The sequence below is a fragment of the Thermothielavioides terrestris genome, chromosome 6 (assembly GCF_000226115.1).
Source record: "Thermothielavioides terrestris NRRL 8126 chromosome 6, complete sequence".
NCBI classification, from domain to species: domain Eukaryota; kingdom Fungi; phylum Ascomycota; class Sordariomycetes; order Sordariales; family Chaetomiaceae; genus Thermothielavioides; species Thermothielavioides terrestris.
This window is the reverse complement of record NC_016462.1, coordinates 1,991,389-2,018,057: the sequence shown is the minus strand read 5'-3', so window position 1 is coordinate 2,018,057 and position 26,669 is coordinate 1,991,389. Positions and strand designations below refer to the sequence as shown.

The 26,669-nt window shown below is 59.6% G+C and overlaps 11 protein-coding genes and 1 non-coding gene across 12 annotated transcripts; 7 read left to right on the top strand and 5 right to left on the bottom strand.

The window, feature by feature from the left end:
- The first annotated feature begins 22 nt into the window (after nucleotides 1–22).
- THITE_2124051 (uncharacterized protein) lies at nucleotides 23–1,226 on the top strand. The gene has a single exon (XM_003657826.1). The coding sequence runs from the start codon at nucleotides 285–287 to the stop codon at nucleotides 888–890; it is 606 nt and encodes a 201-aa protein (XP_003657874.1). The 5' UTR covers nucleotides 23–284; the 3' UTR covers nucleotides 891–1,226.
- Nucleotides 1,227–1,319: 93 nt separating this feature from the next.
- THITE_2124050 (uncharacterized protein) lies at nucleotides 1,320–4,334 on the top strand. The gene is made up of 6 exons (XM_003657825.1): nucleotides 1,320–1,582; nucleotides 1,654–1,677; nucleotides 1,741–1,792; nucleotides 1,852–1,866; nucleotides 1,947–3,851; nucleotides 3,930–4,334. Exons 1-6 carry the CDS (start codon nucleotides 1,465–1,467, stop codon nucleotides 4,216–4,218), a joined length of 2,403 nt encoding a protein of 800 aa, XP_003657873.1. The 5' UTR covers nucleotides 1,320–1,464; the 3' UTR covers nucleotides 4,219–4,334.
- Nucleotides 4,335–4,387: 53 nt separating this feature from the next.
- Nucleotides 4,388–5,929, bottom strand: THITE_2124047 (uncharacterized protein). Its single transcript, XM_003657824.1, has 3 exons — nucleotides 5,719–5,929; nucleotides 5,182–5,661; nucleotides 4,388–5,054 (listed from the first exon to the last, which is right to left on the bottom strand). The coding sequence occupies exons 1-3, from the start codon at nucleotides 5,836–5,838 to the stop codon at nucleotides 4,866–4,868; spliced, it is 789 nt and encodes a 262-aa protein (XP_003657872.1). The 5' UTR covers nucleotides 5,839–5,929; the 3' UTR covers nucleotides 4,388–4,865.
- Nucleotides 5,930–7,000: 1,071 nt separating this feature from the next.
- THITE_2124045 (uncharacterized protein) lies at nucleotides 7,001–9,587 on the top strand. Its single transcript, XM_003657823.1, has 2 exons — nucleotides 7,001–7,919; nucleotides 8,001–9,587. Exons 1-2 carry the CDS (start codon nucleotides 7,435–7,437, stop codon nucleotides 9,154–9,156), a joined length of 1,641 nt encoding a protein of 546 aa, XP_003657871.1. The 5' UTR covers nucleotides 7,001–7,434; the 3' UTR covers nucleotides 9,157–9,587.
- A 389-nt stretch (nucleotides 9,588–9,976) lies between these two features.
- Nucleotides 9,977–14,460, top strand: THITE_2124040 (uncharacterized protein). Its single transcript, XM_003657822.1, has 8 exons — nucleotides 9,977–10,479; nucleotides 10,539–10,577; nucleotides 10,649–10,766; nucleotides 10,824–10,920; nucleotides 11,036–11,663; nucleotides 11,728–12,187; nucleotides 12,244–13,488; nucleotides 13,613–14,460. Exons 1-8 carry the CDS (start codon nucleotides 10,356–10,358, stop codon nucleotides 14,100–14,102), a joined length of 3,201 nt encoding a protein of 1,066 aa, XP_003657870.1. The 5' UTR covers nucleotides 9,977–10,355; the 3' UTR covers nucleotides 14,103–14,460.
- A 65-nt stretch (nucleotides 14,461–14,525) lies between these two features.
- THITE_t154 lies at nucleotides 14,526–14,596 on the top strand. Its single transcript has one exon. It is a non-coding gene; the product is annotated as a tRNA-Gly (tRNA).
- Nucleotides 14,597–15,338: 742 nt separating this feature from the next.
- Nucleotides 15,339–16,337, bottom strand: THITE_2148173 (uncharacterized protein; the record flags this gene model as incomplete). The annotated part of the gene is made up of 4 exons (XM_003657821.1): nucleotides 15,339–15,452; nucleotides 15,514–15,606; nucleotides 15,698–15,991; nucleotides 16,179–16,337. The coding sequence occupies 4 exons, from the start codon at nucleotides 16,335–16,337 to the stop codon at nucleotides 15,339–15,341; spliced, it is 660 nt and encodes a 219-aa protein (XP_003657869.1).
- A 384-nt stretch (nucleotides 16,338–16,721) lies between these two features.
- On the bottom strand, nucleotides 16,722–18,242 carry THITE_2124026 (uncharacterized protein). The gene is made up of 6 exons (XM_003657820.1): nucleotides 18,050–18,242; nucleotides 17,865–17,935; nucleotides 17,527–17,693; nucleotides 17,370–17,463; nucleotides 17,188–17,321; nucleotides 16,722–17,128 (listed from the first exon to the last, which is right to left on the bottom strand). Exons 2-6 carry the CDS (start codon nucleotides 17,885–17,887, stop codon nucleotides 16,887–16,889), a joined length of 660 nt encoding a protein of 219 aa, XP_003657868.1. The 5' UTR covers nucleotides 17,888–17,935; nucleotides 18,050–18,242; the 3' UTR covers nucleotides 16,722–16,886.
- Nucleotides 18,243–18,757: 515 nt separating this feature from the next.
- Nucleotides 18,758–21,447, top strand: THITE_2124025 (uncharacterized protein). The gene is made up of 2 exons (XM_003657819.1): nucleotides 18,758–19,388; nucleotides 19,442–21,447. The coding sequence occupies exons 1-2, from the start codon at nucleotides 19,127–19,129 to the stop codon at nucleotides 21,286–21,288; spliced, it is 2,109 nt and encodes a 702-aa protein (XP_003657867.1). The 5' UTR covers nucleotides 18,758–19,126; the 3' UTR covers nucleotides 21,289–21,447.
- A 1-nt stretch (nucleotide 21,448) lies between these two features.
- THITE_2124020 (uncharacterized protein) lies at nucleotides 21,449–22,591 on the bottom strand. The gene is made up of 3 exons (XM_003657818.1): nucleotides 22,180–22,591; nucleotides 22,052–22,120; nucleotides 21,449–21,972 (listed from the first exon to the last, which is right to left on the bottom strand). The coding sequence occupies exons 1-3, from the start codon at nucleotides 22,331–22,333 to the stop codon at nucleotides 21,656–21,658; spliced, it is 540 nt and encodes a 179-aa protein (XP_003657866.1). The 5' UTR covers nucleotides 22,334–22,591; the 3' UTR covers nucleotides 21,449–21,655.
- Nucleotides 22,592–22,835: 244 nt separating this feature from the next.
- THITE_2124019 (uncharacterized protein) lies at nucleotides 22,836–25,140 on the top strand. The gene is made up of 2 exons (XM_003657817.1): nucleotides 22,836–23,600; nucleotides 23,683–25,140. Exons 1-2 carry the CDS (start codon nucleotides 23,187–23,189, stop codon nucleotides 24,952–24,954), a joined length of 1,686 nt encoding a protein of 561 aa, XP_003657865.1. The 5' UTR covers nucleotides 22,836–23,186; the 3' UTR covers nucleotides 24,955–25,140.
- A 3-nt stretch (nucleotides 25,141–25,143) lies between these two features.
- THITE_2124017 (uncharacterized protein) lies at nucleotides 25,144–26,458 on the bottom strand. Its single transcript, XM_003657816.1, has 2 exons — nucleotides 25,990–26,458; nucleotides 25,144–25,850 (listed from the first exon to the last, which is right to left on the bottom strand). Exons 1-2 carry the CDS (start codon nucleotides 26,336–26,338, stop codon nucleotides 25,333–25,335), a joined length of 867 nt encoding a protein of 288 aa, XP_003657864.1. The 5' UTR covers nucleotides 26,339–26,458; the 3' UTR covers nucleotides 25,144–25,332.
- Between the last annotated feature and the right edge of the window lie 211 nt (nucleotides 26,459–26,669).

The following is a 26,669-nucleotide window of genomic DNA, read 5'->3' as shown; positions in this document are numbered from 1 at the left end:
GCGCTCTGCAAGCCCATTTCCATGCTCCAAAACAAATGGCCGGAGTGAACGCTGAAACTTGATGCCATACCTGCGTAGATTGATCTCGACTTCGACTTGCACTTTCTGGGCGGAGGGAGTTGGCGGCAGGGTGAGAAGTCCACTAAACAGTCACTTATCTTCTGTCTACTGCAGGCTAATATGAAGTTCAGTTAATACTCACGATAGCCTGGGTGCCTCTTCAGCCAGCTGCCCCGGAATAGTTATTTGCGGAACCACCTCACAACCATAGACCTTCCCTAGCCATGCCGCCGCCAAACCAGTCACCACCAGGCAAGGAGGCACGGCCGCCTGAAAAAATCCCGCCGCTGAGCAACATTGCGCCCAGTGTCTTCGTCCCGCTTCGCGAAGACATCCTCAACACAGACCTGCCTCGGGACCGCGTCGAGCGCCTCAAGAGGATCCTCAGCAGCATTGACTACCAGCGGGAAGGCGTCAAGGAAAACCTCCTCTACATGTTTGAGCGCGAGAAGAGGCGCATCATGCAAGAGGCCGCCGAGAGGGAGCAGGCACAGGGACCGCCCCTGATCAGGCCAGCTCTGCACCCGAGCGAGGTGGACACCATCATCGCCAACATGGAGGCGCCCGCCGCGCCCGGCATGGACTACAACATCCGGAACATGCCGCCGGTCGAGGTTGGAGAGCGGCTGTCTCCCAATCTGTCGATCCGGGACAAGGCCGTGATGGACCTGCTTACTGTGGTGGAGAGGGCCGTGTTGGACTTGCAGTCGTTTGGGAACTACATGGCGGGCATCAAGGAGTACTATCTGGGCTGTCTCGAGAGGGAGTTGGCGAGGATCGAGGACGTCGGGAAGCGGCCTGAGGAGCGCTCCGCGGGCAGGGAGGGTTAGACTCTCCGATCCGCGCTTTCATCGCAGGTAGCAGAGGCGTTGCTCCGTTGTGGTACGCGTTTGGTCGTCCCGCAAATACATCTGCAACTGGAAGAACGAATGGGCGTGCGGAAATGTGGCAACCGGCGGTAAGAACCATTGCTCATCGAGACCAGAAGAGCTCTCTCACATGCATCCAATATCGGAGCCGAAATCTCAATCTAGAGCACAGGATAGAGGAGGACTCGGTGGGAGAGCGATGCGGCGCAAATGCGCCAGACCGCCGACAAAATTCTCCTACAATAAGTGCCCAGAGTACAATGAAGAGAGAAAAAGTTTCAAGCAGAGCGAAGCTGCAAAACAGTGGGGAGCTTAAAAAGCAGCGGGATTACAATTTGCGCATTGCGATTGGCTGGTTAAGCGGGTCGCTAGCTGATGTTCTTTCCGGGTGGCACGTCCCTTGAACCCCGGCTGCTGCTTGGAAACGACTCCAGAAGCAGCTCAAACTGCCGCCACCAGTGCTGGAGAAACCCCCTTCTCCTCCGGCAACGTCCGCCCCCATCTCCGCTCCTTTATCCACCATCGAGACGGCAGCATGTTGAGGCAGACATTGGCCCGTTCGGCCTGGCGGACCGGCGGCCACCCTGCCCGCGCGGCCAGCCGGGCCTTTTCGGCGACAACTCAGAGACCGGCCGAGGTCGAGCTCACAATCGGTGCGCCCGCCTGCCCCGCTGCCTGCTTGCGCCGCCAATTGGCCTGCCGCATCGATACTGACTGCTGCTAGATGGGAAGAAGGTCTCGATTGAAGGTGAGGGCTTGTTTGCGGCGCCGAGTTGATGTCTGGACTCCGGCTCACTCTTCTCCCCTACAGCCGGGTCTGCCTTGATCCAAGCGTGCGAGAAGGCTGGCGTCACCATCCCGAGGTATGCCCCCCACAGCCATGCCTGCATACCGCCGATGTTGTGTTGCTGACCGTCTGCAGATTCTGCTACCATGAGTACGTCCGCCGCGATCTCCCCTGCCCGCCCTATCCGCCCGCGCGTCACGCCCCGCTCCGCTAACGAAATGCCTCGTCAGGAAACTCATGATCGCCGGCAACTGCCGTATGTGCCTCGTCGAAGTCGAGCGGTCACCCAAGCCGGTCGCGTCGTGCGCATGGCCCGTACAAGCCGGCATGGTCGTGAAGACCAACTCTCCCTTAACACATAAGGCGCGGGAAGGCGTTATGGAATTCCTCCTGGCAAACCACCCGCTCGACTGCCCCATCTGCGACCAGGGTGGTGAATGCGATCTTCAGGACCAGTCAATGCGGTATGGCGCCGACCGTGGCCGGTTCCACGAGATCGGCGGGAAGCGTGCCGTGGAGGACAAGAATATCGGCCCGCTCATCAAGACATCCATGAATCGGTGTATCCACTGCACGAGGTGCGTCCGGTTCGCCAACGATATCGCCGGCGCTCCCGAGCTGGGCTCTACCGGCCGCGGCAACGACCTCCAGATCGGCACCTACCTTGAGAAAAATCTGGACTCGGAACTCTCCGGCAACGTCATCGACCTCTGCCCCGTCGGAGCTCTGACTTCCAAGCCGTATGCTTTCCGCGCCCGTCCTTGGGAGCTAAAACGTACCGAGTCCATTGACGTTCTGGACGGTCTCGGCTCGAATATCCGCGTGGACTCGCGCGGCCTTGAGGTTATGCGCATCCTTCCCCGGCTCAACGACGACGTCAACGAGGAGTGGATTAACGACAAGACCCGGTTTGCGTGTGACGGTCTTAAGACGCAGAGACTTACGATCCCCCTGGTGCGCAGGGAAGGAAAGTTCGAACCTGCGACGTGGGAGCAGGCCCTCACCGAGATTGCTCACGCGTACCGGACCCTCGAGCCCAAGGAGAATGAGTTCAAGGCGATCGCAGGCCAGCTCACCGAGGTCGAGTCTTTGGTCGCCATGAAGGATCTGGCGAACAGGCTGGGTTCGGAGAACCTCGCGCTCGACATGCCCGGCGGCAGCCAGCCGATCGCCCACGGTATCGATGTGCGGTCCAACTACCTCTTCAACTCCCGCATCTGGGGCATCGAGTCGGCCGACTGCATTCTCCTGGTGGGCACCAACCCGCGGCACGAGGCTGCCGTCCTGAACGCCCGCATTCGCAAGCAATGGCTGCGGTCAGACCTCGAGATCGGTGTCGTTGGCCAGACCTGGGAGTCCACCTTCGAGTTCGAGCACCTCGGCACCGACCTGGCTGCCCTCAAGGCGGCCCTGGCCGGCCCCTTCGGCAAGAAGCTCCAGGCGGCCAAGCGGCCCATGATCATTGTGGGCTCGGGCGTCACGGAGCATCCCGACGCCAAGGCGTTCTACGAGACCGTCGGCCAGTTCGTCGACAAGAACGCCGCCAACTTCCTCACGGAGGAGTGGAACGGCTACAACGTCCTGCAGCGGGCTGCGTCCCGCGCGGGTGCGTTCGAGGTCGGCTTCGTGACGCCCTCCGCCGCCGTCGCCGAGACCAAGCCCAAGTTCATCTGGCTGCTGGGCGCCGACGAGTTCGACGAGGCCGACGTGCCCAAGGACGCCTTCATCGTCTACCAGGGCCACCACGGCGACCGCGGCGCCCAGATCGCCGACGTCATCCTGCCCGGCGCCGCCTACACCGAGAAGGCCGGCACGTACATCAACACGGAGGGCCGCGTGCAGATGACGCGCGCCGCGACCGGCCTGCCGGGGGCCGCCCGCACCGACTGGAAGATCATCCGCGCGGCGAGCGAGTTCCTCGGCGCTCCGCTGCCCTACGACGACGTCGCCCAGCTGCGCGACCGCATGGTCGAGATCAGCCCGGCCCTAGCCGCCTACGACGTCGTCGAGCCCGTCGCCCTCAAGCAGCTCAGCAAGGTCCAGCTGGTCGACCAGAACAAGGGCGCCAAGCCGACCGGCGCGCCGCTGCGCCATGTCATTGAGAACTTTTACTTTACCGATGTCATTTCGAGGAGGTATGTCCACTATCTTTTTTTTGTTTCCGTGCCTTCTAGTGGATTCGTGAGAAGCTGACTTGCTATCTTTGTGCTCAGCTCCCCCACAATGGCGCGCTGCTCGGCCGCCAAGGCGACGGGGCGACCCGCGCACCAACTTCATGGCGCCCGGCATGGAGGAGGACAGGCCGATGGGGCAGGTCGCGTATGGGGCGTAGTTAGAGAAAAAAGAAAAAGAAAATATGAAAGAAAGGAGAGATATACAGGTGGTTTTTCCTTTGTGTTGTGCTGTTGTTGTTGCGGGTGGTGGCCGTCGGTTGTTGATGGTGTTGTAAGAAGGGCAGTTAGACACACTACCGTACCTACCTACCTACCAACCTGTTCATAACTCACGCCGTCCTGTGCCGCGGACCTAGCCGCCCTGCCCTGTTGGTGCTGCCCATGGGTGCTTAGATGCCCTGCATTCCTGGTGTACGGTTCGGTTCAGTTCGGTTCACCTGGGTCGTCTCTGGACACAACTGTTTTGCTGCAAGATGAGCAGTAGTCACCGAGTTAGTGCACTACCATGGCGATCGACTTCCAGTTGAATTATTACGAAGTCAAGGCCTAGACTGCTTTGATGAAACCGCCCGCCCAAATACCTGCCCAAACGCCTGCCCAAACGACTGCCCAAACGCCTGCCCAAATACATGCCCTCAATGGGCGCCTTGCTGTGCGCTCTGATCTTCCTTCAATGTATGACGGGAAGAACGGCGTAACTCAGCTATTGTACACTCGGGTCTTCCTTCAATTCATGACGGGAAGACGGGGTAACTCAGCTCGTGCTCTCGTATTAGTCTTCCTTCAATTGAAGACGGGAAGATGGAGCTGGGAGCAAGCCGGTGCTTTCTTGCACCGTTGGTGTGTACAAAAGCTAGAAATGGCAGCTTTTCACTGCTTCGACGGCGAAGAAGTGTCCGTCGTGGAGTTGTCGGCCGCTGCGTGCTGGTCATCCGCGGGCTTGTCGTCAGCCGTGGGCTTGTCGTCACCGGCACGCTAGTCGTCGGCCGAGGGCTTGTCGTCAGCCTCGGGCTTGTTGTCGGCCACAGCCTTGTCGTCCTCAAGGGGCGGGAACTCCTTGTCCAACACGTCGCCAAAGATGCTGACGTACGCGTCAGGATTGAGCGGCCGGTTCTTTTCCCACGGCTTGGGGGGCGCTTTCATCTTGCCAAATGGGGTGATGCCCTGGTTCACGCAGGTCAGCTGAACTCGTTCATCTCGCTTCGCTTCGCTTTGTAGAACTTCGGAGAGAATGGGGAGAGAGCGGTATTTTGGATGTTGGGTGAGGATGCAAAGGAAAGAGAGAACTCACCGGAGGGCGGACGACCTTGTCTGGGATCTCCTTGATGCCCGGGATCGGCTTGCCCGTCAACACCGCGTCGACCAGATTCTGGAAGTCCTCAGGGTAGGGCGCGGTGTCGCCAGTGTTTCTGTGGATGGTGCCATCGTCGGCCTTCTTGCTGAGGTCGACCTTGGGCGCGTTCCGCTGCCAGGCTGGAATGGAGACTTCGTCCTGGCTCGGGACGGACGAAGATCTAGCGCTGCCGTCGCCGCTACTGTAGCTGGCCATCCGCTGCTGGATCTCCTCGAGCCTGGTTAAGATGGCACCGTCCGGGCACAAGGACGGGTTAGCCAGGCAGTAGGCCTCGTACGAGAGGCGGTCAATGTCGCGGTTGAAGCGAGACTTGTACCACCAGATCCGGGCTTGGAGGGTGGTGCTCAGGGCCTTCTGACGAGCGAATCCATCGGTCTTGTTACCGAGTAGGGGGCCAAGGGATGCCATGAGGCCTTGCTGTTCGGCTGTCAGCCGAGGCCCCGGCGTGCTTCAGGTGAGAATGAGCCGACTTACAAGGAACGACCGATCTAACGTCCACGGGTACGTGTCGAACTGTTTGAAGGCCGCATGCGGATCACCGGTTTTCTGTGCCGGGGCGGCCGCCGGGTCCCGGCCTGCGTCGTTTGCCTCCATTTTAGCAAGCCCAATGGTAGGGGTGCGTCAGAGGTTGAGGCAACCGGGAAGCGTCACGCTCAGCGCCGTGGTGTGGCGGGGTTGAAGGAATTATCGACGCGGGCGTAAATAAAAGAAAATAAAATATTCTTGTGCATTCGCAAACCGGGGAAATGCTAATACATCACCGTAATATGAATAAATCACTTTAAGGCAACATCATCAGTATATCGAGCGTTTATGTTGAGGTTCGCAAGCCAGTTACACAGCGTTGCCAGGTCACTTGAGGGGAGCTGCTGGAAGGTGCGTGAGCTCCGGCAATTGGACACCGTGCAGAGCTCCCATTTCAATACTGTGTAGGTAGAGATCCATTATACAGATCACGGTGTGCAGATGCTGAATGCTCCTTGACACCAACTTCACTCCTTTCACTCATCTGGTTCACCGGAAGTGTGGATAACGTCATCGATGCATTCCAGCACACTTGGCCGATGTTCTTTTCACGTGGAAGCTTACGGACTGGCAGCAAGCTACTCCGTACTGGGACTCTCTTCGTTGTGGGGAAGACCAGCAAACGCAGCTCTCAGCATTCTTTGAGCAGACATGAAAGAGCCTAGCCGATTGCCATTTCATCTATTTATTGACGGCTACCTACCTCTTTCATAGAACTGGATACTGAGATACAGCAACTCGATCACATGAAATCATCCCAGCCGCTCAATCCATTCGCGACTACCACTGACCGCGTTGACTCAACGCTCAACGCTGCTGGAGGAGGAAAGCCCATGCTGGTGCATATGGCTGTGTAAAGCGGGAGAGCCTTTCGGATCTGCAAGCCTGAATGGAATTCATCATTCGTTGCACAGGGGCAATGTCGCTGTTAGCTTTGAGCCTGCCGAGACCAAGATGAGGTCGATGCCCTGCCAATGTCTTTTTGTCAAGATTCAACGATCGCAAGGGCAGCTGCCTGTCTCCGGCCGCTATTTGACGCTTGGTGGATGCCTCACAAGATGAGACGAAGTGCAGTTTTATTCAGCCCAGCGCAGTTCAACAAACCAGATGCTCGCACAGGAAAGTCGAGACTCACATGCCTTTTCGGCATGCAAGCCTTTCTTGGACCACACCATAAAGCCTCGAAAATCCAGCGGTACATATTAAGCGCAGCCTCGAGCAACTACATAACGGTGCTCGGCCTTGGAGATTGTGTTTCCTTTCAACCTCTGAGAGCCTCGAACCTTAACTGACAGGTACGGGAATTAGAGCGTTGCAGTGGAGTCACTGTGCGACCATCTAGTGCCCCACACTGTCACGGAACGTTTCAAAGCGGAAGTCGCTTCGCGGCTCTGATCACCGGTCCATCTCGATCCGCCACGCGAGCGGTACTCCTCATCAGCAATGCGTCGCGCCGCCCTCCAAGCATTTCGACCCAGCATCCAATGTACCGTCCGCGGCCTCCGCTCTAACACACGCCGGGGCATCCCTCTGCGCCGCCTGCCGACCAGCCCGAGGAGCGCCGTCCCGACCGGCCGCCGCTCCGTATCCACGACCCCACAGGCCCGCAGCAACCGTCCGGGGGCGGCCGGGCATGCACTGGCGGTCGAACCGTTGCGCGCATCCATGTACCTCCGGCGAGCGAGCGTCGCGCTGGTGTCGGCCCTGGTCGGCTACGGCGCCTACTACTCGTACAGCGGCAACAGCACCAGCAGTCTGATCCAACGGGCGTATTCAGGGTCGACGGCGGCGACTGGCACGGCGGCGGCCGACGCGGCGGCGCCGACGCGCTCGGTATTGGTTATCGGCGCTGACGAGCTGCATACGGGCACGTTCGTCGGCGAGGGCCCCATCTCCAAGACGACGGGCGACGACGGACGGCGCGTCATCGAGATGCTCACGCCCGAGCAGGCGACCCGGAAGCTCCGCCGGTCCGAGCAGTCGTACTTTGTCAACCGCGGCCGGGGCGTCGTGCGCTATGACCTGGTGCAGCTACCGAGCAACGACCCAATTGAGGATGACCATGCCGAGAAGATCGTCGAGGTCCCCGGGAGGTCGCCGGGCAGCGAGAGCAGCGATTGGATGTTCTGGGGTGTCTTTGACGGGCATTCGTAGGTTCTCCCCACCATGCGTGCGAGACAGGCAATGAACCATGGCACCGTGACCGCAGCTGACGTCTGGTATTCCCGCAGCGGATGGACCACCTCGGCCAAGCTCCGTCAAGCCCTGGTCAGCTTCGTGGCTCGGGAGCTTAATGACACGTACAAGGCGGCCGGCGAGCTGGCGCCGTCGCACGATGCCGTCGACTTGGCGATTAAGAGGGGGTTTCTGAAACTAGACGATGAGATCGTCAATAAGAGCGTGCAAAAGGTTCTACAGGCGAACAGCAAGGTGGCGGCTGCCGAGCTCCTCGCCCCGGCCCTGTCCGGCTCCTGCGCGCTTCTCTCCTTCTACGACAGCCGGTCCAAGCTCCTACGGGTTGCCTGTACGGGCGATTCCAGGGCTGTCTTGGGCCGCCGCTCAGAATCTGGCAAGTGGACGGCCACGCCCCTCTCCGTCGACCAGACAGGCAGCAACCCCGACGAAGCGGCTCGGCTGCGCAAGCTACACCCCAACGAGCCCAACGTGGTGCGCCACGGCCGCGTGCTTGGTGGGCTGGAGCCGACGCGAGCGTTCGGAGACGCTAGCTACAAGTGGACGCGCGAGATCTCGGACAAGCTGAAGCAGCACTTCTTTGCGCGCTCCGTGTCCTCCATTCTCCAGACCCCTCCCTACGTCACGGCCGAGCCGGTCATCACCACGACCAAGATCGAGCCCGAGAAGGGCGACTTTGTCGTCCTCGCGACCGACGGCCTCTGGGAGATGCTGACCAACGAAGAGGTCATTGGGCTGGTAGGCAAGTGGCTCGAGCACCAGAACCGCAGCAGCGGCAGCAGCAGCGGCGGCGGCGCCACCTCGCAGTTCAACTCGGTCTGGAGGCGCATCTTCGGCTCGCGGAGCACGACGGGGCTGCCGGTCGAGGCGGCGGCGCCAACGCCGGGCGGCGGCGCCGGCGGCGGGCAGAAGACGCCGTTCCGCGGGGTGCGGCAGTGGGGCGGCGCGTCGGACGGCTTCGTCGTGCAGGACCCCAACGCGGCCACGCACCTGGTGCGCAACGCGCTCGGCGGCAAGAACCAGGAGCAGGTGTCGGCGCTGCTGACGCTGCCCGCGCCGTTCTCGCGGCGCTACCGCGACGACCTGACCGTGCAGGTCATCTTTTTCGGAGACGGGGGGGAGCCGACGGGCGACGTGGTGGTGAACGAGGATGCGACGGCGCCGGCGAGGCCTGCGGTGAAGGCCAAGCTCTAAATTGAGTGATGGTACTCGACTTGGGGTTTGTCTTCGTGGGTTTTTTTGCGACTCTGAAACTCGACGCACTGCTCGTCATGATTGCATGCGATGGCGATATAGGCGCAGTAAATCATATACCCGGGAGAGGCGGATCGTGCGTGCTGGTTTACTTGTCTGCATGGTCTTACGATTTCGTGTATCTGATTGCAATTGACTTGACTTCTATGCAAGCAGGGAGCGCCGGAGATGCTTGACAAAGTCCCTTCGAGACGGTAAACGCTGCCGACTGCGGTGCCCATGCAGCATGTCGCTCGAGTTCTCCATTCGCCAGAACGGCTTCCCGTATGTCAAGGGAGGTAATGTTGGTGGTGCGGCTATGCGCAATTGCGGAGTCTACAGGTAGGTACAGTACAGTACATTTCCCTTGCAGCGATTTTGAAGCGTGAAGCTCACCCACGAGTTGGATGCGGCGCGGGCACCTTCGCCCACATCATGGCCTGGTGTCTCACAGGGGCCCGGCCTTAAATTGGAAGCCTACCTACCTAGGTAGGTAGGTAGTTCCGAGTCTATGTTCGCATCACCCTTACGCTGGCAGTATGGAAGAGATCATTTGCTGCCAACACAGCCATACCTTACCTACCTTACCTATACAGAGTACCTAGTCCTTGCAAACTCCCATGAATCAAGCAAGCTCCAAAAAGCGGCAAGCTGCAGGAGTTCCGGCGATCGACAGTGCAGCCTCACAGCGCCTAGTCTTGCGCCCCGGCACTGCGGGACGGGGCGGGGCGCTGCTCTGTTGGTGCCTTGTCCTGACGTCACAGGCCCCTAGTCAGCGGCCGCGGCCTGTATCGTGGCCCCTCCGTGTGTCCCAACAAGCTCCCGTCCCAATTCGGCCCCTCCCCCCCTCCCTCTCGATGCCGGCGTTTGCGACGGGACGTTTCTCAAGGTCTGTTGCCAACGTCCCGACTGTTTATGTTCGGTCTTTCTGCTCGTCCTTGTCTCTCCTTTCTTGCTTTTGTTGCGCAGCAGGCAATTGGGACCCTCCGAAGCCGGTCCCTTACTGAGCTTCCTCCACAGATTTTGGGTACCACTTTAGACCTTTATCTTAGGCAGTTTTGTGAACCGGAGAGCTCTCCTTTTCCGCCGCTGCTGTCGCTTGTTTCTCGCCAACGCCGCGCCGTCGATTGGGAAGCCATACGCCCAGCCGAAAGCTCGCCATGGTCGTCTTTGATGGTCACGAGTACCTCACCGAGGAGGAGAGGCGGCTGCAGGAAGACCGCCGCCGCACCAAGTACTGGAAGAAGTGGGGTCCCTACGTCTCCGAGAGGCAGTGGGCCACCGGTCAGTTCCAGCTTTTGGACAAGCTCGGGACTATCTTGTGTCTGACGGTGCCAATGCAGTGCGTGAGGACTACAGTGCCGACGGCGATGCTTGGAGTCGTACGTTTGCCTAATTCCACGCTCGCTCGCGGGGTAGCGCACGGTAGACCGCTCACCAACTTGCCCCCTAGACTTCCCGCACGATCACGCCCGGTCTCGCGCATACAGATGGGGTGAGGACGGCATCGCCGGTGTCTGCGATACGCATGGCTATCAGAACATTGCATTCGCTTTCTGGAACGAGAAGGAGTACGGCCAATTTTGCCCTCGGAGCCTACTTTCATCAGCCGGCTAACTGCTGGTTAGCTCCTTTCTCAAGGAGCGCCTGTTCGGTTTGTCCAACCCGCAGGGGAACCACGGCGAGAGCATCAAGGAGGCGCACTTCCATCTGGACAACACGCCGGTAAGCTAGATGTGCCACCCTTTTGAGAAGGCTCGTGCTAACGTGGTTCCGCAGACGGTAAGACGCGCCGTACAGCTGCCCTGCTCGAGACGACCTCAAAACTTACGTCCCACAGCACTCATACATGAAGTACCTCTACAAATACCCGCAAAAGGCGTTCCCTTACGAGGATCTGCTCAAGGAAAATGCGAGGCGAGGAAAGGAGGACCGGGAGTACCAGATCCTCGACACCGGCGTCTTCGACGAAGACCGCTATTGGGACATCTTCATCGAGACGGCCAAGGCAGATGATGACCCCGACGAGCTCCTCTTCCGCGTCACCGCCTGGAACAGAGGGCCTGAGCGTGCCCCCCTCCACATCATCCCCCACGTGTGGTTCCGCAACACCTGGTCTTGGGGCCGGGAGCCTGCCGAACACAGACCCTCTATGGGTATCTTTGACGAGAACTTGATCAAGTCCAAGCATCACTATCTAGGAGACCGATATGTCCTGTTCTCTCCCTCACCCGGGGTCGGTCCTAGCAAGGCAGATGTCGAGCCCGAGTTGATCTTCACGGAGAACGAGACGAACTACGAGCTCCTTTACGGAGGCAAGAACGTGACACCGTACGTCAAGGACGCCTTTCACCGCTACATTGTCAACCGCGAGAAGGGCGCGGTCAACCCCGCTCAGGTTGGCACCAAAGCTGCCGCTTGGTTCACTTTCAACGAAGCCGGAGGCGTCAATCCGGGCGAGTGCGCAGGTACGAAATGACATCAGCCGAGTGGGCTTACGTACTTTTCATAAAGCAGGACTGACGGAAGTAGTGGTTCGCTTCCGGTTCTCTAGGAAAGCAGAGACGTACCTTGACGAGGAGGAGTTCGACGAGATCATGGAGAGAAAGCGGGAGGAGGCCGACGACTTCTACTACCACATCAGCCCCTTGCCAATGGCGGACGATCTTCGCAACATCCAGAGGCAGGCATTCGCAGGCATGATGTGGTGCAAGCAACACTATCTCTTCATTTGGGACGAGTGGGCGAACGGGGACCCCAGCCAGCCGCCACCCCCTCCAGGCCGAAAGGGCATTCGCAACGCTGCGTGGAAACACCTGCACTGCGACGACATCCTGTCCATGCCCGACTCCTGGGAATACCCCTTCTTTGCCGCCTGGGATACCAGCTTTCACTGCATCACCCTAGCCATGATCGACCCGGAATTCGCGAAGAAGCAGCTCGACCTCTTCACCCGCGAGTGGTACTGCCACCCCAATGGCCAGCTCCCAGCGTACGTGTGCTGTCATGGACTGGGAATGCAGCCGCCGACTGACTATTTTTTGGCAGATACGAGTGGAACTTTGGGGATGTCAATCCTCCCGTCCACGCCTGGGCGACGTTCCGTGTCTTCAAGATTGAGCGCAAGCTCTACGGAAGACAGGATCTCGATTTCCTCGAGAGGGTGTTCCAGAAGTTGCTGCTCAATTTTACGTGGTGGGTGAACCGGAAGGACGTCGAAGGCAAGAATGTCTTTGAGGGCGGGTTCCTCGGATTGGACAACATCGGCTTGTTCAACCGCTCCGAGCCATTACCCACCGGCGGCACCCTGGAGCAGGCCGACAGCACGGGCTGGATGGCCTTCTACTGTCTCACGATGCTCAACATTGCTCTGGAGCTTGCGAAACACCGCCGGATCTATGAGGATATTGCCACCAAATTCTTCGAGCACTTTATCCTGATCAGCGACGCCATGACGTTCAGGATGGGCCAGAAGGACGAGCAGTCTCTCTGGAACGAGCAGGACGGGTTTTACTACGACGCCATTTCGTGGGGTGGCCCGTGGATCCAACAACTGCCCGTCCGGTCCTTGGTCGGGCTGATTCCCCTCTACGCAACGCTCACGTTGGAACCGGAGCTCGTCAACCGGCTTCCAACCTTCAAGAAGCGCATTGAGTGGTTCATCGCCCACCGCTGCGACGTCGCCGAGCGGACGATGCACAGCATCCGCACCCGCGGCAAGGGCAACAGAATCCTCCTGTCGCTCGTCAACAAGGAGCGGCTGATAAAGATTCTCAAGCGCATGCTGGACGAGGATGAGTTCCTCAGCCCTCATGGAATCCGCTCGCTGTCTAAGTATCACAAAGAGCACCCGTACTCCATGGAAGTCAACGGGCAGACGTTCAAGGTGGGCTACGTGCCCGGGGACTCGGACAGCGGTCTCTTCGGCGGCAACAGCAACTGGCGGGGCCCGATTTGGTTGTGTGTCAACTTCCTGCTGGTCGAGTCGCTGCAGCGCTTCTACCTCTTCTTCGGGCCGAACCTGCAGGTCGAGTGCCCCGTGGGCTCGGGCGACTACATGCATCTGGGCCACGTCTCGGAGGAGATCCAGCACCGGCTGCAGCATCTCTTCGCCCGCCGCGACGACGGCCGCCGGAGCATCAACGGCGGCAACGACACCCTCGACTTCGACCCCCACTGGCGCGACTACTTGTGGTTCTACGAGTTCTTCGACGGCGACACGGGCCGCGGGCTAGGCGCGACGCACCAGTGCGGGTGGACCGGTCTTATCGCCCGCATGATCCACGACACTGGGTGAGCCAAAAATTCCCCCCTCCTCCCCTTGCCCCCCTCCCCTTGCCCCCCTACTCACTCCTATCATTTCATTCCTACTGTACTGTGCATTACGCTAACCCCCTCCCGCGCGGCCCCGCTCCAGCGTGAACTGCCGCCTCCCGCAGACCCCGCGCACGCCGCGCGCCGGCATGCAGCACTACTTCGACGACATCCTGCACCACCGCCACGTCGGCAGCGCGCAGACGCCCAGGACCCCCGGCGCGCTGTCGCCCACGCTGCCCCGCATGCGCCGCAGCTCCACGAGCCGCTCGCTCGCCGCCCGCAGCGACTACAGCGCGACGACGACGACGACGACGACGACGACGACCGACGTCAACGGTGACGGCGACGTCAACGGCGACGGCGACGACACCACCCAAGGAGGGTATGACGGCAACGGCGGCGGTGGTGGCGCGGCGAGGCGCGGATCGGTCCACGCGGCGGCGGGACTGCTGTACGACGATCCGGAGCGGGCGAGGGCGCGCGCCGAGGCGGACGCGCATCTGCATGCGTATATCTCGCAGCAGCTGGAGCGGGTACGGTTGGAGAGGCGTGATGAAGATGGTGCGGACGAGTTTGAGGCGAGGGTTTGAAAGGACTGGGAACTGGGGAATTAGGGTAGATGGGACTGGGAGGTTGGCAGAGAGGCAGATAGATATTGTTCTCTCGGTCGTTGGTGATGTGGGGTGGGTATATAGTAAGGGGTGGTGTAGCTGTGGTATATCGGGAGGAGCAGGGAAAGGGGTATATTGAGGGTCCGTTGGGTGTTGAGTTGGAAAAGAGGGATGTTTGTGGATATGCTTGATAGAAATAGATAGAGTTGTCTTGGAAACATGCAATTGAAAGAAGGCAGCCATCTCTTTGCTGTTGCTTTACGGTTTAGCTGTGAGGAGCGCAGAGTATCTGCAACTAAAGCAAGACGGCAAGCCGAGTTTCAGGGGCTGATGTTTGGTGTGACGCAGGCTGGCCAGGGTGGGCCCTTGCTATGCAGGAATCCTGTGCATCATAGTCATTAAGCGTCAGTGGTTTAGTGGTAAAATCCATCGTTGCCATCGATGGGCCCCGCGTTCGATTCGCGGCTGACGCAGGATATTTCGCTTTTCTTTTGCATCTTTTTGTCCTGTATTCCACCCCTGAATCCACCTGATGTACTGGTTCTGCGAATGGTGGGTTTCCCTTGATGTTTATCAACTGCATCGTTGAGCAGCTGCCTGTTGACAGGCGCTTGGTGTCTTTCACTCGGGAGGGTCACTTGGGAAGAGTTGTTGATTTGGTGCATGGGTGCTCGCTTAACCTTAACCGACTCGACGGAGGCATCGCCATCTGCCAGCTTACGTGCAATGAATCCTCACAGCTAGAGCGTGCGGGGTGACGGGTTGGAGGAAAACTGCGTGGAATCACGGAGCTGGCTGTGTGGTCTCAGTACAGTTGAGTCGCATCACTGCGAAAGTACCTAATCAGCTCCGTAGTCAGGGGTTGGACGCATCGACTCCATGAAGTATTGCCGTCAACAAAAGCCGGAGGCTGGATCTCTCTCTCTTCGGACGACTGACTTATCGTTGTTGATCACTCGCAACAGAGGAACGAGGACCTGCCGCAACAGGTCGGACGGTAAACGCATGATATATCGACAAAGACCCCAGGCGTCCTCGTATCTGTCAGGCACGAAGGCAAAACGAGACGCAGCAAGTCGTCTATTTGGCTCATATACACAGGGGTACTTCAAAATTAGACCGCGAGCCTGCTGTGGTTCGGTCGCCCCTTCTCTCGCACGCCCAGCTCCCCGCTCAACAGCACGGTCCCATTGCTACAAAGGAAAAAGGGGTAATCTACAGAGTGTCGGTGAGGAGCTTGTTCATCTTGGCCACCTTGGACGAGACGCTGAGGTCGATTGTCCTGTCGCCGACCTCGACGACGAGCCCGCCAATGATATCGGGGTTGACCTACGAATATCAGCCGGCAATCCCTCGCGTTGGGCGGGGAACGGGAAGAGTATAAACACACCTTGTTCGTGACCTTCAGCTTCTTGCCGGCGCCGACATAGCTCGACTTGGAGACGGCGGTCTCGAGGCGGGAGAGAGTCTTGTTGTCCAGAGGCTGTTGTGATGCACTCATGCGTCAACACCGCGTCCCTTCCACCAGACATCCCGCAACCTCTTCCTCAACCCGGTTGCCGGAGAACCCGTACCTGAGCGCTAGTAACCACCATCTCAACCTCGCCGCGGGCGGCGCTCATGAGCTCGGCGAACTTCTCGCAGACGCCGGGCAGGAGACCCAAGCGGTTGTTCTCGGCGAGGGTCGCGAGGAAGTTCTTGATGGTCTCGCCGGCGGCACCCGTGTTCTTCTGGAGCTCGGCGACGATGGCGCTCTTGTCGGCGGCCGTGAGGGTCGGGGCCTCTAGGATGGTAACGAGCTTGGCATCTCTCTGCAGCAGGTTGCCCAGGGCGGCGATGCCCTTCGCAGTGGGCTCGAGGGACGAGGTCTTGACGGCGGCCGTGTACTGTTCGAGGGAGCCCAAGCAAAATGACGCAGGTTAGTCTCGTCCGTTTCGCGTGCTTGTTCCCTCAAGCCAATGGGCCAATCGAGAACTCCACGGAGCACCCGGCAGCCATTCCTCCTCCATTGCGTGCCTATGACCAGACCAATCGGGCGGGTTGGAGCGGGCGTACCAGAGCAGTGGCGTAGGTGCCGTCGAGGCCGAAGAGGGCGACCGGCGGCTTCACCTTCTCGCTCGAAGCCGGCGCGGCGAAGGTGCGGGTCTGGCCGAGAAGAGCACGCTGCGGAGCTGCCGTCCGCGCGGAGCGCAGCAGTGCCTGGCGCGAGAACATGGTGGCTGGGGGTGGGCGATGCGATATGGCTGATCGGACCTCGAATGTCGTGAAGCGAGCTTCCGTGCAGTTTTCAGCAATGGGGTGGGTTTGGCTGCTCGGCAAGTTCGTGGTTGCCTAAGGCAGAAAACACCTTCCGGGTGGGATCGGGCAGGTGCTTCTGACAAGTCTTGGCAAGGCACAGTTTCAGCAGCTGATTGACCCACTGTTGTTTCTTGCTCATGAGCAGTACTGAACACTGGGCGAGCATTCCATTCGAGAGCTGGAAAAACCCAATTCAGCTGCAGCGCGTATCTCTTTACAGTAATCCCTACAGAAGCCCGCTTCCCAGAGACGCCGCGGCGCCTCACTGCCAGCAATCGCCCAAACCACCAAATACCATTACCATGATCCCGCATGCTTTATTGTCCCAGCCCTGAACCCTACTCACTGCCAGCTAACGGGTCCTAACGGGTCCTGCCTGTATCCGCCCCAACCAAACCGAACGCCGCCGTGCAAAGGAAAAGCCCAACGTCCTCTATGTCGAAAGGAAACAACGACGGCCTCGGCCTAGTCGCTGCGCAGCATGCTGTCCACCAGGTCGCCCAGCGGACCCCAGTAATCCTTCCCGCTGGCGAGGTTGTGCTCATCGATGAAGAGGACGTACTGCTTGAAGCTGGTGTTGAGGTGCGGCTCGAGGCCAAGCTCGCGGATGACGGGGTAGTGGTGGCAGTAGATGTGGGCGTAGACGCGGTACATGCGCTTGAATATCTGGCGCACCAGGGCCGGGAACGACTTGGGAAACGGCACGCCTGGATGCTGGTCAGTCCCGGTTGCCAACGATGTGTACGAGCCGGCTCGTGTGCCTTACCAATGCGGCTCGGGAGCACCGCCTCGTTGTCAATGTTGCTCTGAACCCAGGTCATCAACTGCTCGATATACGCCGGCGCGGGCATCTTCGTGGGCCGCTTGTAATTCTCCGAATCCTGCCAGAGATATTCAAACCTGACCCGTCAGCGCATGTGAAACGCAACCCACGTGCCTCACACATACTCGTCCGTCGCCTTCATCTCCGGGCACGATTGAGGAGAACAGAACTCGGTGATGGCGCCGTAAAGGAGGTTGATCTGGTTGTAAAAATCGACCACTGCCGTCGCTCTTGTCAGCACACGCGTGCGCGCAGACGACATGGCCACTCAACCGGACATACTGTTGACTGCCAGCCACTCGTTCTCGTCTTCGCCCTCCGGCAGCTTCACCACCTTCCGCAGGCTCCCTCCGCCCAATGTCGCCTCCGCATACTGGCGAAGCTGGTAGCTCGTAGCGCCGCCTTTACCGGGTCCTCGGGGTCGAAACTGGGTCTTCGTCCGGTTATTGCTGCGTTCAAGCGCTGCAAGTTAGCAAGTGGTCCGTGTTGGCACCCAACATTAGGCGCGTGCGGCAAGCGAACCAGAGGGGGATGCGCCTGGTGTGCCAGGGAAGGAGGAGGCAATACAATCGGTGGGTTTCCATTGCGAAAGCGGTCGCGACAGCGAGAGAACAACTTACACAGTTGTAAGAAAGGAACTCATGGCGAGAACCAGGGAGCACGGGCGCTCGCTCGGAAGGATGCTGTTGAACTGCGGCCGCCGTCAGACAATCAGGTTACGGTTAGCGGGGCAGTCCGTTATGACGCAGCTAGCTGGGAGTTGCTCCACCAGCGCGTGGGCAAGCGGAGTCAGGGGATGCGGTACCGATGCAAGCTGTCAGATGCCGGGTTCTGCAAAGATGTTGTACTGTAATCGGATGGCCGATAACTTTCCACTTGGAATTCGGAGCGGAGGGGAATGACGATGATGGTGGATGGATGAAGGGCTGCAAAGTCAACAAATGCAGATCAATGCGGGACGGGAGAGATGTTTACACTTCTCTTGCCCGGGCGCTTTCGCCAGCTCTGGCAACAGCGCCCGCCCTGGCTGATGCGGCTCAGCAGCTGAAGACAGGGCCAGGCCACTGAAGAGCGCCACATTTTAGCGGGGTAGTGCCGCGCTAGCCGCCACCAAGGTGCTCGTGTGCCGTCCAATGCCAGCATCAGCAGTCATCCCCCAATTTCCCCCAATTTCGGTCCACTGTTTCGTGATCCTCGATTTATCGTGGGGTACGGCACTCCAAACAAGTCAGACAAACATGCCTCGAGCATTACCTCTTCCGTCTCTCCCATAACTTCACAAAGACCTCTCGAGAAGTCGGCTCTCTAAATTCCTAACCTTCTCTTCTCCTTTTTTCCCCTCTGCTTCCTTTTTCTTTCCCCTCCTGTTTCTTTCCTTATCCCTTTTTTTTTCCTTCTTTCCGCTTTCCTTGTTTCTTTCTTTCCTCTTTTGTCTTATGTCTTCTCTCTCATCCCGTTTTCTACCCCTTTCTTCCCATTTAGTTCTTTTCCTTCAGCTCACGTTCTTCCGTGTATCGCCGGCGCTATCGGGTCATTGTGTACCGAGCATGTTGACTTTCGCCCCGACAACCCCGCAGAGCCGGGAACGGCAAAGATGGATCACACCCTGCATGCAACGGCTAATGACCATCCTTGCCTTGTACGGGATGGCAACAGCCCCTCTGTACCGGACAAATGGGTCACTGGGGGTATGCTATGGATGGATGAATCCTGGGGAAGCCGGTACCAAGCTTGGGGGATCCGGACGTGTGGTTGCGAACGGTTGAGGCCTAGGGGGTGCTGTGCAATTATACATTATTGCCTGTTCCTGGCTCAGGTTCCTCGTCAGAGTAGGATCTCAGTGTAGGTATGTACCGGTGGCTGCGCAAATAGTGCAAGAACGATGCGGTTCCTGTCTCTTCTTCTCGCTCTAACCTCCCTTGCGGAGGGGGTGTCTCTTCCGCAGCGCCGAAAGGTTGTGCAATCGTTCAATGTCCGGCGGAATCAGAGCTCTGACTCCACGCCGTTGCAAGTCGGCAATGGCAACTTCGCCTTTGGCGCAGATGTCACGGGCTTGCAGACGTTCAAGCCGTATGCCATCATGTCGACATGGGGCTGGCATAACTTCAGTCTCCCGACGACGCCTGGTCAGACGTCTGTCGAAGGTACGCCCCGTGCTGCAGCCCCGATATAACACCCTCTTACTTACTTTGTCCAGACTACACGGGCATGCAGATGTGGACACACGGCAGGCTGGTCACTTACGAGATGCCCAACCCGGCCGAGAATGATATCTCGACCTGGCTCATTCAGAACCCCAATCGACTCAACCTGGCCAACGTCGGGTTTACGTTTGGGCAGCAGAATGTGACCGAGGACGACCTGCAACAAAAGAGCCAGGAACTCGACTTGTGGTCCGGGAGGCTCTCATCGTCCTTTGTGTACAATGGATCTTCCGTCCAGGTCGAGACGTGGGCCGATCCCGGCTCGGATACCGTCGCAGTCAATGTCCAGTCGAAGCTGCTGACACAGGGGCTCGGCCTCTTTTTCGACTTTCCTTACCCCGATACTGAGAAGTTCAATGCTCCATTTGTCGGTCACTTCAACCTCACATCCAAACACTCAACTGTTCTCGAGCAGCTGTCTCCGAACACAGCCAGGATCAAGCACAGCTTGGATGGTGCTACTTACTTCACACACGTCGCGTGGACCGGTCGGGGAAGGATAGATGGCCCTGCAGCGGGGACCCATCGTTATTCCTTCGCCGCATCCCAAAGCAACGTCCAGCTAGTCATCAGTTTCTCCCTCGCCGCTTACGACCAGCCGACAACCACATATTCGCGAGTCGTCTCGGCGTCCCGCAACTGGTGGAAATCCTTCTGGACCACGGGCGCGTTCATCGACCTCTCGGCCGTGCAGGACCCCCGAGCCAAGGATCTCCAACGGCGCATCATCCTTTCCCAGTACCTCACCGCCGTCAACTCGGCGTCCTCCTACCCGCCGCAGGAGTCCGGCCTGGTCAACAACGGGTGGTACGGCAAGTTCCACTTAGAGATGGCTCTCTGGCACCTGCTGCCCTTCGCGCGCTGGAACCGCTTCCCGCTGCTCTGGCGCAGCCTGCCGTCCACGTACCACCAGTTCCTGCCGACCTCGCTCGCGCGCGCCCGCATGCAGGGCTACGCCGGCGCGCGCTGGGGCAAGATGAGCGACCCGTCGGGCCGCAGCGCGCCGGGCGACATCAACGCCCTGCTGATCTGGCAGCAGCCGCACCCCATGTACTTCGCCGAGACGGAGTACCGCGCCTTCCCCGGCGCGGCGACGCTCGCGCGCTGGGACGCCGTGCTGACCGCCACGGCCGACTTCATGGCCTCGTACGCCTTCTGGAACGCGTCCACGCGCGTGTACGACCTGGGCCCGCCCATGTACCCGGTCTCGGAGAACACGGACCCGAACGCGACGGTCAACCCGACCTTCGAGCTGGCGTACTGGCGCTTCGGGCTGGACGTGGCGGTGCGGTGGAAGACGCGCCAGGGCAAGCCCGTGCCGCGCGCGTGGCTGGCGGTGCGGGACGGCCTGGCGCCGCTGCCGATGGCGGACGGCGCGTACGCCGTGTACGAGGGCATCCCGGGCATGTGGACGTCGAACGCCACGACCAACGATCACCCGGCCATGGCGGGCATCTTCGGGCTGCTGCCGCCGCCGGCGAGCGGCCCGCCGCTGGACATGGCGGCGGTGAAGAAGACGGCGGCGTTGATCAAGGAGCTGTGGGCGCTGGACTACTCGTACGGGTGGGACTTTGGCATGCTGGCCATGAACTCGCTGCGGCTCGGGGACCCGGAGCAGGCGGTCGAGTATCTGCTGCATCCGATCTTCCAGTTTGATGACGCTGGGTATCCCGTGGGCGGGTCGAGGGTGCCGACGCCGTACTTCCCGAACTCGGCTTCGTTGCTGATCGCGACGGCGATGATGGCAGGCGGCTGGGATGGGAGCGAGGGGAAGACCGGCCACTGGCCTAAGTCATGGGAGAAGGATGTCCAGGTGGCAGGCTTTGAGCCCGCGATGTGAGAGAGACCACGCATTTAGTGTCGGCACTCCTGTAACAGGGCGCAGTACCTACCATGGCTGTCAAGATATACATACGTATATTTACGTTGCCCGCTGAGTATCCGAATCGGCTAGGCGTGAATCACTCCAGAGAGCTCCCCTAGTTCCGAGTAGCAGCGAGTGAAGTAAGTGGTTCACGGGTGCGGCCGCAAAATGGGCCAGGTCCATGTCGTAAATTGCATAGTAGCTCGATGCTCTGTTCCAGGGCCTCTCATGTATGAGACCTTGGAGACTCTGAATAAACCGCCGAAGTGGATGGATGGCATTTCACAATATTCTGCCTCCAAACCACCAGTCTCCCCGTCGACTTTCCCCCCCTTTTCCTACATCACAGAAGAATTTCACCCAGGTTCTCGCCCTCAAAACCCTCGGTGGCCAGCATCTTAATCTTTTTCTTCTCCTTGGCTTTGTCTTGCTGTTTTCTCCGTTTGGCCAGGCTCTGAACAAGCTCCAGGTCGGCCAGGTCATATCCGGGAGGCGGGTCATCGTCCTTGTCGAGGTCGATCTCGCCCATCAGGAGCACGTTCTCTCCCCGCACGAGGAAGAGGCCGCGGTCGATGTCTGCATACAGGCCCCGGGTCTGGTTGGGCGCCGTCCCGGGCGGCACAAAAATCCTCTCCTTGGTGGACTGCAGAACCAGGTTTGCTGGGCCAAGGACGCGGACGTTAACTCGGACTCCTCGGCACAACTTCACCTGGGTGTGATGTGACGTGATGGCTCATACCAAACTGATCCCAGCTGCGCAAGATTCCCAGAAGCTTTCGTCCGTCGCGCAGTGCTACCATGAGCTTTTCTGTTCCGCGGTCAGCGCCTGATCAAACCAGGTGTGGAGCCATATCTCGGAAGCCTTACTGTCGGTGAGATCGAGAAGTTGAGCGGCGGTGGTGAACATCTGGGCAGGCAGTTGCTGGGGCGGCGGAGGGGGCCGCCCTAGCACGGGGGGTACCCCCCCGGGCCCGCCCTGCTGCAGAGGAGGGGGAGGGTCGGAAATGGTGAGATTCTCCATGACGAGCACCGCGTCATGAGCCGAATCGGATATGTGAAGTGAGTTATTACTGGCTTTAGTCCATCGGCGTCCGCGCGGTAAAAATCAGTGGGCTGCTGCAGGGCCCGTGGCTATCAACACGTGAAGGCGAATCTAAGCATGCATTGTGTTGGGAAACTGCGGTGATGAAATTCAGTAAGGTATGGAGCTCTGACCCAGACGGCTGCGCGATGCCGCTTCCCAATTGCGGCCCGTTCCAAGCCCAGCACCGCGGACCTGAGGGAGCTTATTGGACTCCCCGCTGAGGGGCGGCGCGCTTAGCCACAGTGAAGCGCAGCTCCAGGGTGGGCACATGCGATTGGTGGGATCATCAAATTCAAGCCACATCTGGAAAGGGAAAGCGGCGCTTTGATGGAGCACAGAAGGTACCGAACGTTACACTAGGGTACCTACCGCTGAGGAAGTTACGCGCGGTTGCAGCTCAGGTGGCACACGGCCGGCTAGGTGGCTACCTTACTGCTTGGCTAGAGCCGGTCCGGGTTGCGCTCGGCTTCCCCATGCGCACGCATGAATAATACCCGCTGTTCAGCAGAGCACTCGACTGTTTCCTCCTCGAATAGGCAGCCCACTAGACCGGATCACTTACACACATCTGCGCAAAACGATGTACATGTCCAAGTATTCTCTTCCAGAAACCGACGTTCTTCACACACTTTGATCCTCACCTCAACAAGCTGAGCGGAGCGAGATTTCGTCTTTGCAAACCCGCTCGGTCGGCGTCTGTTCTCCCAGTTCTGCCTCCAAGTTCTGCCTCTGTCCAAAACTCCCCCCGAGAACAACAAAGTTCGCCGAAGACTCGGCACACACACTCGCAATGGCTACAGCAGAAGCCACCATGGCCGATGCTGCCGCTCATCGTCTGGACCGCCGCGCCAACGGCTCGCCGCCTCCTGCGCAGTCTAAGCGAGACAAGCGCCGCCAGATGCTGAACGAACGTCTCAACTCGCTCGCAGAGAAGCTGAGCAAGGACCGGGACCAGGTGTACCGCGAAAAGCTGCACAAGATCCAAATCGACACCACGTTGGTCATGAGAGTCGATCCATATGCGGATCGGCCACTCGACGGCTTTGAGCAAGACCTGCAGAGACTTCAGCAGCTCAATGGAGACGCCGACGCCCAGTCTGGACCCCAGACCTTGCTTGACAGGGCCGGCCCGAGATTCTCCAAGTGGATGGAGAAGGTTCAGGACCTGGCTGAGCAGCGTGACTACGCGCTCACCAAATACAAGGTTTGCGGTTCCCGCCGATCTCGTTCATCCCGCTCCCCTGCAGAGCCGTGCGGAAAGCTGACCCGCTCGCCGAAATGTACAGTTCGACTACGAGAAGAAAACCTCCGAATACATGGCCACGCATGCCTTCAAGGTCGAAACTGCGAATCGAGAATACCGCGCGCTCGCGCAGACGCTCCGGGACCGCTTAATCAATGTCATCATGAGCAAGAAGAATCGATTGAACAAGGAGAAGGAGGCGCTCGAAATTTCGGATGCCTCTGCCCTCTTACTACACCCAAACCAGTTCAGCATCACCAACCCCTCGAGCCCAGGGGGTGCGCATGGGAAGCGGGCGACTCGCCAGCGCCGCGAACTGGAAGACGTGGCGTTTGAAAACAAGAAGCGGAAGCGCAATAACAACAACAATGACGACGACGGCTCGCCGGCGCCACAGCGTCGGGCATTAGATGGTTCGGCAACCACGCCCCTCTGGCAGGCGGACCGGCTGGCCTCGCGCAAGACCGCCGGCGCCGTGTACAGCATAGACAAGCTCTTCACGGACAAGGAGCTCAGCATGACGTCCACAGCGGCCACTCTGGCGGCGCGCAGATACATTCTCACACATAAGCCCAAGCTTGACGAGCACGGACATCCAATCAGGTCGCCCGGCGGCAGCGATTCCGGGGCGGGCGACAACGACGAGAACGACGGATCGGACTCGGTTCCTTCGGCGCCCACGATGGAGCGGAACGTGTCCCACGCAACGCGCAGCGGTCGCGGCGGCGCAAACAACCCCAATTTCTTGGACGACAAGCTCTTGGGCGTGGAGATGCTCGCGAATTTTGACTTCGCCGGCAACTTCGACCGCATGCTCGCGGCGGACCCGAAGCTGCCGCCCACCTTCCCGTCGACGTACATCAAGGGCAACAAGCTGGAATACAACGTGCCCAGCACACTCAGTGCGGAGGAAGCGCAGGGCGACATCATGGTGATGCAGGCGCTGCGGCAATACGACGAGGCGCACGGCGTGGGCTCCAACTTCTCGATCGATAACGGCAGCCGCAAGCTGCTCGAGGCGGCGTCCATGCCGGCGCAGGATCGCCGGTTCGTTGCGTATCTCCAGGGCGAGCGGCCGTCCGAGAACCAAGTGAGGAAGCAGCTAGGCTTGCCCCTTCTGTCGGACGTCGTGGAGCCGGTCATGGCCGAGAGGGCCGGCACGCCGAAGCCGGCCCAGGGCGGCACTCCCGGGCCGTCTCCTTCCAAGGGGTCTGCTCTAGGGGGCGTGCCCATGAGCAGACAGTCGAGCGCGAACGGCGTGCCCATGAGCCGGAGTAGCAGCCGGAAGGGCGGCCGCGGCGGACGAGGGGGCTGAGTGAGAGGCTTGGAGGGCAGGTAAATGCGAGGAATGCCGGACACAAAACAAACGGATTTGGCTGGCGCATTGGGGGAGGGGATACAGAGTAATGATGTCTTGCTTTTGAGGATTCGGTCTCTTTGGTTGTGTTTGGGCACTATACAGCCTCGGATACGGGGATTCGGAGTTGGCCGGCGGGTATGGTATACAACAGGGTAACTAGGCTCTCACACTTTGCCGTATACCCGACTTTCAGTTCTCAATTCAATGCCATTTCTTCGCTATGCTGATATGATGAAGACGAACGACCGCCTAAAACTCCGTGCTTTGTAAACCAGCAGTGCGAACCTCCGCGAGAACCTAGCGACCGGAAACAAGAAAAACACAACATGCTCCTTACGGCCCAAATACCAGCGCCCGCACCTCGATGCTCTCCCGGCCCTCGGCGCCCTTCCGCGTCCGCGGGTCCTCAAAGGCAGAGTGCGCAACCCGGCCGCCTTGCACGCCGCTGCCCTCCCGCAGCGCCTCGCTATCGAAGCACTCGAGCAGGATGCGCTCGTCGCCCGTCATGCCGCTCAGGTACCACCACTCCTGGCCGGGGCTGTGGCGGATCGCGGCGGTCTGCCCCACGTAGCCGCCCGCCGAGGCCGGGTAGCGGTGCTCGACGGGCACGACGTCGGCGTCGCGCACCGTCGCCGACGACGCGAACGCCAGCGGGAACGACTCCACCGGCCGCGCGTTGAGCGGCCGCCACACGTTGATGATGCGGTACCGCCCCGCCAGCAGCGCGTCCGCCTCCGCCGCCGAGGACGCGTGCCGCCGCACCCGCTTGATCGTGGACGAGGCCGTCTGGTCGATGTGCACGCGCGCGACGGGCTGCCGTTTGGAGTCCGGCGAGGTGCGTCGGATGGTGTCTGTTTCCCACGGGAAGGCGGGGTGGTTAGTCTGGGTAAGGGAGACGGGGGGCGGGGTGGGGTAGAGGCCGGGGAAAGATGGGGCAGTGTAGAGTGCAGAGGGTTAAGGTATTCATTTAGAGGGCAAGAAGGTACGCACGGTCGAAGATGATGACTTTGTTGGCGCCCGGGACGGTGTCCAGCAGCAGGCGCTCAACCTCGGGGTAATAGTTCTTCTCGATGGAGGCGTCGTCCGTGAAGGACTTCTCTGCAGAGGGCGGCTGGTTGAGGATGATCTGGAAGGCGTCCTTGTCGAGGGTGAAGTCGGCCTCCCGGCCGCGGGCGTCGCGAATCAGCACCTGCTGGGTGTCGGTGCCATAGTTGCGTGGCGTCACGCCCGGGGGAACGTCGCCGGCCAGGTTGTAGGGAGCTGAGCCGTCCTCGGGCGGAGCGTAGAAGTTGAGGGCAGCGACCACATCGCCGCGGGGCGGTTCATATGTAACGGCCATGACGGTTTATGCACAAGAATAAGATAACGGGGAGAGTGAGTGATCAAGACAGGCACGGTGAACTTGTGGCACAAGCAGCTAACTTGGTGAAAGCTCGAAGATGGAAGTTCGAGTTGAGTCGACGAGTCTCAAGACGTATCGTTATATATCTTATGCATAGAGGTATGTACACCTGGACCTCGGTTGACTCTCGGTGTCTGACAAAGCGCCGATTTCAAAGCGTTCGAAGGCATCGCGGATGTCAGACCACGAGCCGTTGATTGCCGGTTACGCAATTTGGCGTAACCAAAGTACAAGCTGAGTGGTTCAGCCAGCAGGCCCGTGTCTCCAG

Bases quoted from the DNA above. Each gene is read 5' to 3' on its own strand.
- THITE_2124051 (XM_003657826.1), top strand. From the start codon at position 285: ATGCCGCCGCCAAACCAGTCACCACCAGGCAAGGAGGCACGGCCGCCT.
- THITE_2124050 (XM_003657825.1), top strand. From the start codon at position 1,465: ATGTTGAGGCAGACATTGGCCCGTTCGGCCTGGCGGACCGGCGGCCAC. The intron at 1,583-1,653 runs GTGCGCCCGCCT...GACTGCTGCTAG, and splicing joins CGAGGTCGAGCTCACAATCG to ATGGGAAGAAGGTCTCGATT. The intron at 1,678-1,740 runs GTGAGGGCTTGT...TCTCCCCTACAG, and splicing joins GAAGAAGGTCTCGATTGAAG to CCGGGTCTGCCTTGATCCAA.
- THITE_2124047 (XM_003657824.1), bottom strand. From the start codon at position 5,838: ATGGAGGCAAACGACGCAGGCCGGGACCCGGCGGCCGCCCCGGCACAG. The intron at 5,662-5,718 runs GTAAGTCGGCTC...ACAGCCGAACAG, and splicing joins CGTTAGATCGGTCGTTCCTT to CAAGGCCTCATGGCATCCCT. The intron at 5,055-5,181 runs GTGAGTTCTCTC...TGCGTGAACCAG, and splicing joins ACAAGGTCGTCCGCCCTCCG to GGCATCACCCCATTTGGCAA.
- THITE_2124045 (XM_003657823.1), top strand. From the start codon at position 7,435: ATGTACCTCCGGCGAGCGAGCGTCGCGCTGGTGTCGGCCCTGGTCGGC. The intron at 7,920-8,000 runs GTAGGTTCTCCC...GTATTCCCGCAG, and splicing joins GGTGTCTTTGACGGGCATTC to CGGATGGACCACCTCGGCCA.
- THITE_2124040 (XM_003657822.1), top strand. From the start codon at position 10,356: ATGGTCGTCTTTGATGGTCACGAGTACCTCACCGAGGAGGAGAGGCGG. The intron at 10,767-10,823 runs GTACGGCCAATT...ACTGCTGGTTAG, and splicing joins GCTTTCTGGAACGAGAAGGA to CTCCTTTCTCAAGGAGCGCC. The intron at 10,921-11,035 runs GTAAGCTAGATG...TACGTCCCACAG, and splicing joins TCCATCTGGACAACACGCCG to CACTCATACATGAAGTACCT.
- THITE_2124026 (XM_003657820.1), bottom strand. From the start codon at position 17,887: ATGAGTTCCTTTCTTACAACTGT. The intron at 17,464-17,526 runs GTATGTCCGGTT...GAGCGACGGCAG, and splicing joins CGAGTGGCTGGCAGTCAACA to TGGTCGATTTTTACAACCAG. The intron at 17,129-17,187 runs GTAAGGCACACG...ACCAGCATCCAG, and splicing joins GGTGCTCCCGAGCCGCATTG to GCGTGCCGTTTCCCAAGTCG.
- THITE_2124025 (XM_003657819.1), top strand. From the start codon at position 19,127: ATGCGGTTCCTGTCTCTTCTTCTCGCTCTAACCTCCCTTGCGGAGGGG. The intron at 19,389-19,441 runs GTACGCCCCGTG...TACTTTGTCCAG, and splicing joins TGGTCAGACGTCTGTCGAAG to ACTACACGGGCATGCAGATG.
- THITE_2124020 (XM_003657818.1), bottom strand. From the start codon at position 22,333: ATGGAGAATCTCACCATTTCCGACCCTCCCCCTCCTCTGCAGCAGGGC. The intron at 22,121-22,179 runs GTAAGGCTTCCG...ACCGCGGAACAG, and splicing joins ACTTCTCGATCTCACCGACA to AAAAGCTCATGGTAGCACTG. The intron at 21,973-22,051 runs GTATGAGCCATC...TCCTTGGCCCAG, and splicing joins GCGCAGCTGGGATCAGTTTG to CAAACCTGGTTCTGCAGTCC.
- THITE_2124019 (XM_003657817.1), top strand. From the start codon at position 23,187: ATGGCTACAGCAGAAGCCACCATGGCCGATGCTGCCGCTCATCGTCTG. The intron at 23,601-23,682 runs GTTTGCGGTTCC...CGAAATGTACAG, and splicing joins ACGCGCTCACCAAATACAAG to TTCGACTACGAGAAGAAAAC.
- THITE_2124017 (XM_003657816.1), bottom strand. From the start codon at position 26,338: ATGGCCGTTACATATGAACCGCCCCGCGGCGATGTGGTCGCTGCCCTC. The intron at 25,851-25,989 runs GTGCGTACCTTC...CGTGGGAAACAG, and splicing joins CAAAGTCATCATCTTCGACC to ACACCATCCGACGCACCTCG.